The sequence below is a fragment of the Parasteatoda tepidariorum genome, chromosome 6 (genome assembly GCF_043381705.1).
Source record: "Parasteatoda tepidariorum isolate YZ-2023 chromosome 6, CAS_Ptep_4.0, whole genome shotgun sequence".
Classification (NCBI taxonomy): domain Eukaryota; kingdom Metazoa; phylum Arthropoda; class Arachnida; order Araneae; family Theridiidae; genus Parasteatoda; species Parasteatoda tepidariorum.
This window is the reverse complement of record NC_092209.1, coordinates 14351773-14364446: the sequence shown is the minus strand read 5'-3', so window position 1 is coordinate 14364446 and position 12674 is coordinate 14351773. Positions and strand designations below refer to the sequence as shown.

Sequence of the window (12674 nt, the reverse complement as noted above, 5' to 3'; positions counted from 1 at the left end):
CGCCCACATGTTGCGCGGACTGTTAGAGACTTCTGTTCAGCACAACGCATGCAACTTCTTCCTTGGCCTGCTTATTCGCCGGATATGTCGCCTATTGAGCACGTGTGGGATATGGTTGGTCGGCGTCTCACTCGTGATCCGCGTCCTGCAGTTTCCAAAGACGAACTTTGGTTGCGCATACAAGCGATATGGAATTCTCTTCCTCAAGCAGATATTCAACATCTGTTTGACTCCATGCCACGTCGTATAGCAGCACTTATTGCAGCGCGTGGTGGCTGCACCAAATACTGATTTCGGACGCTTAATTTGTTTCTTTTGTTTTGAAAATTTCATCATTTATTTGTATCAGTACAAGTCGTTTCTGCATTAAATTTCATTTGATTCTGATGATTCTTTCATGGTGTTGCATTTTCTACAAACAGCAGTTTATTTTGCTGCCACCGGTTAACAAAAAGAAGCGTCCAAAAGAGTTATAAATCATAATTATTTAATACTGATATAATAAATTTTATTATATAGTTGCATAACTTTGCCTGGTGTAAAATTGTTAAACTGCATCGGAAGTTATGTGTACCTCCACTTACTTCAAATGTATTTTGAGCAAAGAGAGTGTAAAGATATTATGGAAACTGAAATTTTAATGAATAATTTATTTTTGATACCGCAGACATTTTAGAGACATAAGGGCTAGATATGAATTCGAAATATTTTTCTGTAATTGAGAATATGTTATTTTACTCGAAAAAGGAAACAAATATAAGAAATTTTTTTTTCTTCTTACCATTACGTTTTTGGAAGCAGCTATCAACATAGTATCTTGTTTAAACCAAACACTGGGGAAACTGGAGAAAAAAAAGGAAATTTTCTTTTGGATTTCATTTTATATCACTCGTGAAAAAAATTTGAAGAGTGTCTTATATTTCTATATATAGAGAATAATTTTTCTAAATCGTTGTAAGGATCACAAAAATTTATTAATTAATTTTCAAAAAACAGGGAATATATTTTATCTTACTATATATAAAAATCTGCTGATGGTGTTGCACTTTTACATTGTTGTCTTAAAATTTTTATTGGCTGGGAAATAACATGGTAAAATCCAGTTTTCCAATTTAATTTTCTTTTGGTTTGGCTGTCATCAGCGTAAAGTTGATTGTAAGTCATAACGTTATTGTTTTCTTACTAATATTTTTGTTTCAATAATATAAAGGTTAAAATTACTTATACGCGAAAAATTCAGAAATGGTGTAATGATTGCCGACTTGAAATTGTTCGGACTAGCACTCCGACCTGCTGACGAGAAAAGCACTAAAATAAAATTAAATTTCACATCCTTCATCACCTCATAATTTTAGCTAAGCCTTCCTTAACGAGCAGGTCAAAATAGAATTCTGTAGATGGAAGGGCTGCAAATTTTTCCTTTCCTTCCCTCATCTTGATGGATCTCAAGCTTAGAACTAAATATCTTCCAACAAATGAATTTTATGCAAGTGTCAATTGATACAAAACTAAAACTGCTCTTACTGCGGAGGTATCAACACGAACGATCACTTCCTCCGAGAATGTCCCTCAATCCAAAATGCTCGTAAAGAACTTTACCCGTCCTTATCCCTTCTAAATCCCGCATGTACCGATATCGAGAACTTGCCCTTCAATCCTCGGACCAAACTCCAATTCCTCTACAAATTCTTCCAAGTCACAAACCGAGTCTGACTTTTTACTGCAACCTTCTGCTATCTCTCAAGCCTCAACCGTAAGCTACAGTAATGGAAATATGGAGCTATAAGCTGATGCAAAAAGACCGTCGCACTCTTCTGCAATCTAAAATTACCTGTATTGACTATTACATTTCTGATTTTGTTTGACCTCTAAATTAAGAATTTAGGATTGTTATTATTATTTGAATAATGTAAATCTCCGTTGCATTTAATGGTAAAATAATTAAAATCGATGTCTTATAATGTTGATTAACAGTTTTTAAATTAATATTTTTTGGTCCTAGTTACATTAATATACTCTTATGAATTACGTTTAAAGTGATTCATTAAATGATTTAGAACTTAAATTTCAGCTTCATGCTTAAAGTGATAAATGCAAAAATTGTATTTAAAATACATCCATCCATTTGTTAAGCAAAACTATTAAATTATAGGTGTTAATTCACCACAAATTTGTTATAAGAATAGACTTTTGATTTTAAATGTTATTTCAAAAAATGATTACTTTGAATTTTTTAGTTAAATAATTTCAATTGTTTTTTTTTTTTAACTTAACAACAGCAATTATTGTGAAGCAATCGTCGAGGTTTGTGAGACTGCCAGCTAGGGGCGTAGCCTTTTAATAATGCAAATTTTGCTAAAAATGCTCTTAGTGATTTTATGCACATTTTGATTTTCAAAGTGTATAAATAACGTCATAGGCTTTAATTTGGTAAAAAAGTATGGGTTTGGTAAAAATGTAAGATTACCAAAACATTCTCAGATTAGTGCTATATTTTAGATAGAATAGTAACACTAAAAAAAAGTGCGCTACTGGTCTAAATTTAGCATCTTCTTTTAGCATTTCGGCTTTAAAAAATATTATCGTTCTTAGCAGTTGAGCAGTTTTGGGCTTTTTTAAAAAGTTGTGCATTAAGGGTTATTGATGTTCCGAAAGCCCATGTGTATGTACTTATTTTTTGATAAAATAGGGCACCTAATAGCACATATTACTAGTTTCCGCAGTTTTCCAGGATCTATTTCATTAGTTTATACTTTCGACAGCAACTTTTCTTGATTGTGGCTACTCAGAATTGCCGATGTAGAGAGTAACGCCTACTTTTTACTCATTGCTCTACGTTAATTATGACATCACACATAATCCATAATATAATCTAAGACACACTCTCCGTCCGCTCACTTGAAGGAACATAGACATTTTATAAAAGACAATTTTTATTAACTTACTCAGCTAACTTACTCAACTATTAACTTACTCAATCTAATAAGCAGTTATTAATATTTAAGAAAAATATTTCATTAAAATTTGTTATTAAGTTAAGAATTAAAAAATAATAAATAAATCTTTATTTGGCATGATTTTATCAGAAGTAAATCTGTGCAATGGAACGGATCTATTTTAAACATATTTGAAGCCAATTTCGATATTAGTAATAGCTACCAGAATTTTTATTAATGATATCCCTAGAGATCCTGGTATTCTGACTGCACTGTACGCTGACAATACAGCCATTTCCACACAAAGCAAGTATACCAGCGATATCAACAGGAATATTATTTACCATCTCCTCACCATCATTGACTACTTCCAAAATTGAAAACTTGGCCTCAATATCGACAAAACTCAGGCGGTGCTATTCACCAGAAAAAGGACATACAAGAAGGATGTTATCATTGATAACAACATCTCTTTCAAATGGGAAACGAAGGCCACGTACTTAGATGTCATTATGGATAAAACCATGATATTCAAATATCATTCTAATAACATTAAGAGTAAATTCACAGCAGCAAAATGTGCACCTTATCCTATTCTAAAATAGAACTCTCCCCTCAGCACTAATAACAGGAGTCTAATTTTCAAAATGCTTCTGGCACCCCTATTAACATATGTAGCTCCCGCCTTTGGGGGGGGGGCTGCAAAGAAAAATCTTAAACTCTTACAGAGTGCTTATAACAAAACCCTCCGTAATATCACAAATTCACCTAATATTTCAGGAACAATAATATCCGTAATGACACCTGTCCGCCTAGCCTTCTTGACTTATACAAAAATAGATCCCTTAAGTATTTTCTTAAGAGCATTGGACACTCCTGCCCCCTTATATGGTCTTCGTCTAACTACGTTCCAGATGACCGTAAGTGCAGGAGACGGCCTAAGGCCATTCTCCATTACTGTACAAATCTTCAAGACATCGTTTGAGTCGTATTGTTGATTTTTCTATCCCCCTGACTGGCTCCTCAACTCTATCATCATTTCATCATTACCCTCTTCCACCTTCTTGGGTTGGTTCAATCCTTCGCGGAATTACTGCTGCTCATTCTGATTCAATTTACTAGTACAATTACTAAGAAGGCTAAGTACTAACTGCTTATTTGTCAATAATTATAAATAAAAAATAAATAAATAATAAATAAATAATAATTAATAATAAATTATTAAATTTTTTTAAGAACTAATGACTTTATTTGTTTGTTTATGTTATTACCTGTCTGTGTTATCCCTGGTCTATCTTCTCTTACCACAATACTATTTCACCACCTAACATTAAGTTTACTATCCCAAATAATTTTAATATCAATGGCCTTTGATTCAGTTTGTATTCATATAACTTACGCGGGTGACCTTTTTGTCCAGGCACTCCGGTGCACCTATTTCTAGTTTCCACAGTTCATAGTAATCCACATAAGCTTGTTCAAAATACATCGAATATGTGTGCCTAAAATTGTAAATTAAATTTCATTTTACTACTACAGGGGATTGGGGAATATCATCCTTGAAAGGATTAAAAGTTGGCAGGTATGGAATTGTAAAAGTGAGTAGCAACGCCTACTTTTGACTCATTGCTTTACATTGATTCTGGTCTGAATTATGTTCAATTTCCTATCGATTTCATCGTATGTTTGTAGGGTATCTACCACTACAAAAATACAATTCTATGACGGGGTACCTTTTCATAGATAAAGGTTGACATGGTCCATACTTAGAGGGTCCATAACGCCCCTCCCCCAACATCAGAGATGCCAACTGCTCTCGACGTGCCAAAATAATTAAAAAAGCAGTATATAATTACGAAGTAAATTTTGCAAATATTTGACTGTTTTTGCTTGCTTTTTAAGAGGTATATCATGACTTAAGTACTGTAAAGTGGTGAATTATATAAGTCTACGAATTATTTAGAAACAGTGGTGAAAAAAAATTTACTAAATCGAATTTATTAACCCAAGAATCACAATTGATAAACTACCACTTTAAAAAATATATTTGCTGTCCGGAGCAAGTTGGCATCTCTGCCACATGTTCAACCAACAGGTTTCCCATTCACGACTTTCCCACTCATTTTTGGTGATTAGCTTCTCCATGCAACCCAAATTTCACTCCCACTTCAAACATTCCCCTATTACATGCCCAAATATCCGATGAAACAGATAACGCTAACGCCTCATTGAGATTTCAGATATATCCCAATGAACTCCAAAAAAAAAATTTTTTAAAAAGCTACCAGATTTATATAAAAAAATATTTTTTTATTATTTAATTCTTACATTAGCTGTGTTACAACTCAACAGCTAAATAAATTCCTAAAAATGACTCGCCGGAGCAGCAGCTTTAGCTGAAATGTCGATGCACTGGTGAGTTGCAGTAACTCTAATTAACAATTCTGTTTAAATTATTATTCATCTTGATCGTTCTTCATGATAGACTGATCACGTAAGGTGCATAAAACAGCTACTTCTCTGTCACTATTACTTCTACTAACTGTGATTCAAAAGTAACAGTGACAAATAGCAATGAGTGTGATTATTTCGATATAAAATTAATCTACGTATATTATTAATCAATTTGAGAAACCGTTATAATGTATTAAATTTGGTATAACTTATACATTTAAATATTTTTAATAAATAATCAACATACATAGTTTTTAGTGAAGTTCATTGAAATAATCAATAATTATGTAATCGAGTGAAACAATGTCCAATCTTCCTTATGTTCAGTATTAGGAAGGAGGATATCAACTTTGACAACCCTTATCTAATCAAAGTTACGCCTACTTTCAGCAGAATTATTCAGTTTTATATACTAACAAATTTGAATTATATTTTTGTAGTGGTAGATACACTACAGTTATTAATGGGTTTAGATTTTATTAATAGATATGAAAAATTTTACTGCTTTAAGCGATAATAATTGTTATTTATTTCAGTAATTTACAATCAACTAATATTTTTGTTAGGCATGCATAGATGTGTGATTAAGAATCTATGAGTAAACAAGAAGATGCAAAGATTGAATTTCAGAGTATTTTAGACGAATGCCTTAGAGTTCCAAACGAATTTCCACATTCTGTGAGCTCCAAAATTTCACTGAAGTCATATTTTAGACTTTTCACGTTACTATATTTTTAATTTCAATCTTAAACTTTCCATCCGCAAAATAGGAGAGGACAGAAATTAAGAACAGAAAAAATGTTGTGCTGTTCTCTAAAGAAATTACTTTATTTTTCAAAAGGTGTATAAAATCAATCAAATCAAATATTAATTCGATATTAAATATAATTTAAAACTTTGAAATGGAATTTGTTTTTTTAAAAAAACTTTTAATTTAGTTATTTTAAAATAGCAAACTACACGCAAAAACAGCACGCAATGCTGGTATATATAGACAGCATTGCCTTGGTCATCTGCATGTCAAATTCGAAGAATTCAGAAGACAGAAAGGCGTCCCTACGCAATGTCGCTGTCAGGGATACTTCCATGGTTAATCACAATGGGTTAACTCATCAAAGTATGTAAAATGCGTAGGAGACCACTTAACAGCCAATTGCAATAACACTCCCGAGCAACCTAAGTATTGTCACTGCAACAGTGATCATCCGGCCAACTGCCGATAAGGTTGCAAATATCTAGAGATTAAGAATAAAATTGTATTAAGAAACAATCAAAGATTGAATAGTAGAGACTATCGCTCAAGAACTGCCACTACTTTTCCCGGCTACTAATGACACCACAGCTTTCAGCCATCACAACAGAGACCAACTTATATCCAGATCGTGAACCGAAGCATTGGAAAGGAGAATAATTATAATAACACGGATCTAGATGAAGCGCAAAATGTTATTAAAGAAGCACGTAAGCTCAACACCAAAACCTTATTAAATCCTTTCATTATTCAGCCTCTTGAAAGACCAGGCAGATGAAATAAGAACTGAAATCACTATGTACTGGTACAACCTGTCTTCTTCCCAATCAAGATCATGATTTGGAACTTCAACGGCATTAATAATAAGCTCACTGAATTTCGAGACTTTGTGGAAAGATATGAACCCGACATCATCACTCTAACTTAGACTCGCACCAAACCAAATTATAAATTAAGAATTTTCCTACTACAAAACCTTTAAATGTGACAGGATAGACAGAAGAGGCGGCGGCAGCGCCATTCTCATCAATAATAAATATAAAGCTTCAATCTATAATACAGCTAAGCATAATAATGCAGATGAGACTTCCAATCATTATTCAACTGAATAACATTAATATCAAGATCACTCCCCTTTATCAAACACCTAACAACCCGATTACGGAAGACCAAATTAACTCTATATTTGACTACCAAATAAATATTATTCTTTTAGGAGACTTCACCTCCAAGCTTATTGATTGGGGTTGTAGACGCAGCAGCACAGAAGGATTTGCTAATAGAAGAATTCTCAAAAAACCATAATTGACTGTTTGATACGGAACTTATGTATCATATACTTAAGTGTCTTATATATGGAACTTAAGTATCTTAAGTTTCATATCAAACTACTTTCAACTCGGACATTCTCGGTCTTATGATAACTGACGTGAACACTCCGTTTTCATTAGATGTCATCAACGAGCTCTTTAATGACCATCTACCTGTTATTATTTGTACTACCCTTCAAGGCCTCGATAAAACTACCAAGAAATACAACACTGACTGGACGATGTATGAAAATGAGCTAACCTGCAACCCACCCAAACTTCTCCAGCCATTTTCTATTATGGACGTAGATTGTCAAATCTCCATCATCACCAAGAGCATGACTCAGCCTATGATTAATGCCACCACCTACACTTCTGTTTCAAATCGCAATAGTCTACCTAATAACATTAAAATAATGATTAAAAAGAAGAACTATCTTAGAAAAATCTGGAAAACCTCCCTCAATCCTGATATAAAACAACAACTTAATAATCTCATGAAAAAAGTCAAATGCGAATGTTCTTGGTTTTGAAATGAAATGTGGAACAATAAAGTATCCGAAATGTGTTTAGGATGATCAATCTTTATGGAGAATAACCAAATCTCTAAAATCCAAACATCTCTCTAATCTACCACTCAACGGCCCTTAAAGTTTACCTTGATCAAGAAGAAGCAAAATTATTTGCTGATGACAACCGAAAAAAAATTTGTCGGAGAACTGTATTTTACCATCTGATTTTCCAGGCATTAAAAATGTAATGACAACAAAGGAAAACTGCAGCACCATCGCTAGATTTTTATATGTTGTAAGATTAAATATATTCCCTGTTTTTAAAATTCGATAAAGAAATTTTTTGTGGTCATCAAAACAATTTAGGAAAATTATTCTATATATTGAAATCCAATAGCCTTTTCTAAAATTGTTCGAGATTGTTATAAAATTGTGAATAGTGTGTGTTATAAAAAAATTAAAAATTGTGTTCTGTTTTCACAGACTTTTGTTTTAAGAAGAACTTGTGTAGACAGTTGCGTCCAAAAACGTAATGATCATTAGTAAAATACTGATTTTTTGTTTCCCTTTTCGAATGGAATAACATATTCTCAATTACAGGAAAATATTTAGAATCAATATCTAGCCCTAGAGTCCCTAAATCGTCTGCGGTATATTTTAACTATTCATTAAAATTTTAGTTTCTATAATATTTTTACACTCTCTTTTGTCTCAAATAAGTTGATATGCAGCTATACCAACTGCTTCCTGTCACGCTGAACTAATTAAAAAAAAACTTTAAATAACTACAAAGTAAATTCTCCAAATTTATGATTATTTTTGCTTGCTTTTGAACAGTTGTAGCTTAACATAGTACTTTACTTACTTTATTTACAAAAATTGGGCACCTGGGCCACTTAACGGCCCCTATCCCATACATCTAGAAATTTACAGAAAATTTATAGTAATAACATTTTGAATTTAGCAGTCGATGTGGTAGCTAATAGAAAAACAAGCACTTTGCTTGAGTAAGTATAACATTTGAATATCTGATTCATTGAATCTAAGTTGACATATATAAATATAAACATAATTTGACATATATATACATATACATAAGTTGACATAAATAAATATTAACATAAATTGATACATATTTCACTAATTAAATTTCTATATTTTAACTAGCACATATTTAATTATGACATACATTGAAGTTCATTCGAATACATTGTGGTAGCCATAAAAAAANATAAAAAGCAAGCTGACAAATTGACTTAACACTAGAAATATTGATTGTAGACTTAAATTAAAAATAAAGATAAAACATGATTTGATATGTACAGTAATTGATTTTTGAAAAATGAAAGGCATAATTGATGACTTAACATAGTACCTAAAGTGGCAAATTGTATAAGTCTAAGAATTATTTAGAAATAATGGTTGATAAACATCTTCTAAATTGAATTTATTAAAGCAAGAATCATAATTGATAAACTCCCTCTATAAAATATATAGTTGCTGTGGGCATATCTGGATATGTCATAAATAACTTTCAATGCAGTTTATCAAATTGACACCAGACAAAATTATACTACAATATAATAAAAAATATTATATCAATATTTAATTATTATAATATATATTTATAATAAATAACAATATTTTTTTCCATTCAAGACTCGAAGCAATTAATTTGAGTCCATACAAAATAGGGCGTGGCTTTGGCTGTCATTGGAATTGAGAGAAAAAAGATATTTGAAAGTAATTCAATAGTTATTGAAGAGGGAAAACTTGCTTTTTATGTTCTGGTTTGAAAAGAGGCGTTACCTTTCATCATGAATTTCAATTGAGAAGAATTGAACTGGAATGATAGTTATACTAATACCTTTAATTAAACTAAACTTAAACTAAATAAAACTAACCCACCAGGACATCAGCAACCCAGGTTGCTGCTCTTGGCGAGTCTTATGCAATTATAGGATACTTTAACTTGATTATAAAGAGGGCAATCATTTTAAGGAAAACGAAAAAAATGGAAACATTTTTTTAATAATTAAACTGGTATCATCTTAACGTAATTTTAGCTTTTAATAAGTTATATTTATAAAAAATTTTTTGGCAATGCCTATTTACTGCGCTTTGTAAAAGGTTATTTTCTGATCGTTACGAAATTAAATTTACTTTATTAAAAACATTTCAGTATTTTTCATTATAAATCATTTTTCACACAGCCACATATTTAAAATTTATAGTATCGTAGGAAATCCAACTTTTGCTTTCCTTTATTTAACAAAAACCGTAACATTTCCTTTATTTAATTAAAAGTTGGCAGGAATGTAAGTAGTCCGCGCAGACTATTTAAAAAGTGAACCGGTTGTGAGCATGGAACCCTTATTCTATTCTAAAGTTTGCTTGCTTTATTTAAAAAAACTGGTCACCTGGGCCACGCTGCGGCCCTTATTCCATACATCATGAAAATATATGTTTTTTTTTCTAAACATTTTGTGTTTAGCAACATTGTGGTAGCCAATACAGGTGGTCAAGCTCCTTGCTTGATAAATTAAAAAAATTTTAAATTTTAAAAAGTACTAACAATTTGAATTTAGTCAGCATATATAAGCATGATTCGAGAAGTAGACATTAATTGGCGCTGATATATAAATAGTAAAATTGATATTTGACCATTCAATTAAAATTGAACAATTAGATAAATAAATGTTGACATAAATCGAAATAAATAAACATGATTTGAAATATAAGTATTTACAGAAATTTTGCCGATCTGTCGTGGCGCCATCTTGTAGTTAATGAAAACAACTTTAATTTGATTGAACTGAATTAATTTCAAAACATGTCTGATTACGCAGTGAAGAATTAGAGTTCCAAGTTATAATGAAAAGTCCTGAATTGGGCTATAAAATGTCACTGAACTAGAGTGATTTCCCCCATGATCTACTGCAATAGTCGGTGCACTTTTTCATTTTTTAAGAGTTCTTGTAGTTCTTTTACTAGAGTTACAAGTCTGTGAGCTGTTACAACTTTTGAAGTTGACTCGTGGTCTCATTTGGAAAATTTTATCAATTTACTTCTAGTTTATTGCTACTTTTGCTAAAAGACGAATAGTTGTCATCTTGGTGATTCCTTTCTACTATCAAAATTGCAGATAAATTCTATCTATCGTTGACGAGTATTTGAAACAATTTTTTTTTTTTATTCTAATACATACTAGTATTTCTTTTTTCCAACTACTTTCTTTTCCGTAATATTTGTTAGATAGCAGAAATTCAATCTTAAAAATTATCTCGAAAATCCCCGACAACTATCGGTATCAAAAACAAATAATGTACTTAAATTTGAGTTTTCATAATATTTTTACACTCTTGCTACATTTCATGTAGGTGGAGTCATGAATGACTTCCGATGCTGCTTATCAAAGTGTCACCAGCCAAAGTTATGCGACTAAATAAGGAAAAATCTAGAAAATAGCTGTAAGCAATTAATTTATGAGTCAATTATTTATGATTATGAAATAAGGCGCGGCTTTGGTTGTCATTGGGTGCGAGGGAATAAAAGATATCTGCATGGGTGAAAACGAGACGGAAAAGAGGAAAAGCTGGTAGTAAACCCATTTCAGTTTTAATATGTTTTTGGGAGGTGTTTAACTATTTTCTTTTTCAATTATTCAGCTATAGCTACTTTTGCCTATGCCTATGTGAAATGGTTAATTAAGTACCGGCCCCATCAGGGGCCCCAACTCATTCATCTCAGTGTGGTTGAAATAGTACTGCCGAAGCAGATCTGAAGTAGGTGTTGATTTAGTAGGATAGGTGGGGCACAAAGTTCGTCATGTGGCTGTAGTAGGCTTAAGGAGAATGTCTGTAGACTAGGTCTTGAGGGTTGGAAGGAGAGAGGTAAGCAGTGAAATTACTGCTTCATCCTTGAGTAACTCCTGAAGCTCTTTAACCCCTTGGGGACGGGTGATTGCATTGGAGAGAGAGTCTTTGGTCTGCTCTGGGAAGCTCGATGGTTTCTCTTAGGCCTGGCACTGCAACCTGCAAAACAGGCTGGGTGGTCGTCTTTGCAGTTGACACACATCGCTGGTAGGGAAAGAGGCTTCTTGCAGAGATAAGTGAAGTGTGCTCCAGCACAATTCATACAGGCAGGTCCGTTGGGGCAGGATTTCTGGGTATGATCAAATTTCTGGCAGTTGGAGCATTGAATAGCAAAACGGCTTCCATGGAATTTCTCGATCTTAGCTGGCAGGATCAGAAGGTTCGTCACGACTTTTCTAGAGAGAAAAAAAAGAAGCTGTATTTTATGTATGCTAAAATTGTAAAAAAATTACGGTAGTTACAGATATTTAATGTTTCTTGAAAAAAATGCTACAATGAAATGTCATTCGTACCAGTTTTTGCTCTTTTCCGTTTCGCTATATATAGGCTTTCAGCCCTGGATATCTGAAATCAAGGCAATTTATGTAAATCATCGATCGATGTTACCACACTGTTACATAAATCAAAATATTATATGCACTGTAATAATATTTTTAAGATGGATGGGTTAGGGGCCGCTGCGCGGCCCAGGCACCCAGTTTTTGTTGAAGAAAGAAAGAGAGATATCTGAAATTGACTACTTACTGATTTAAGCAGGGAAATTTTGCTACTTAACTCTAAGTTTGAAAGAAAAAAAGAGGCGTTACCGTTGTTCATGTAATAGAGGGGCTTTCAAC

General features: G+C 32.5%; 1 protein-coding gene across 1 annotated transcript in view; it reads left to right on the top strand.

Annotated features, from left to right (window-relative positions):
• The window catches only part of LOC139425742 (zinc finger BED domain-containing protein 5-like), an 11500-nt gene extending 4050 nt beyond the window's left edge, over nt 1–7450 (top strand). The window contains exons 2-3 of the mRNA XM_071181686.1: nt 4476–4534; nt 7358–7450. Coding sequence (XP_071037787.1) covers nt 4476–4534; nt 7358–7450 — 152 coding nt within the window. The remainder of the gene's footprint in view (nt 1–4475; nt 4535–7357) is intronic.
• Nucleotides 7451–12674: the final 5224 nt, after the last annotated feature.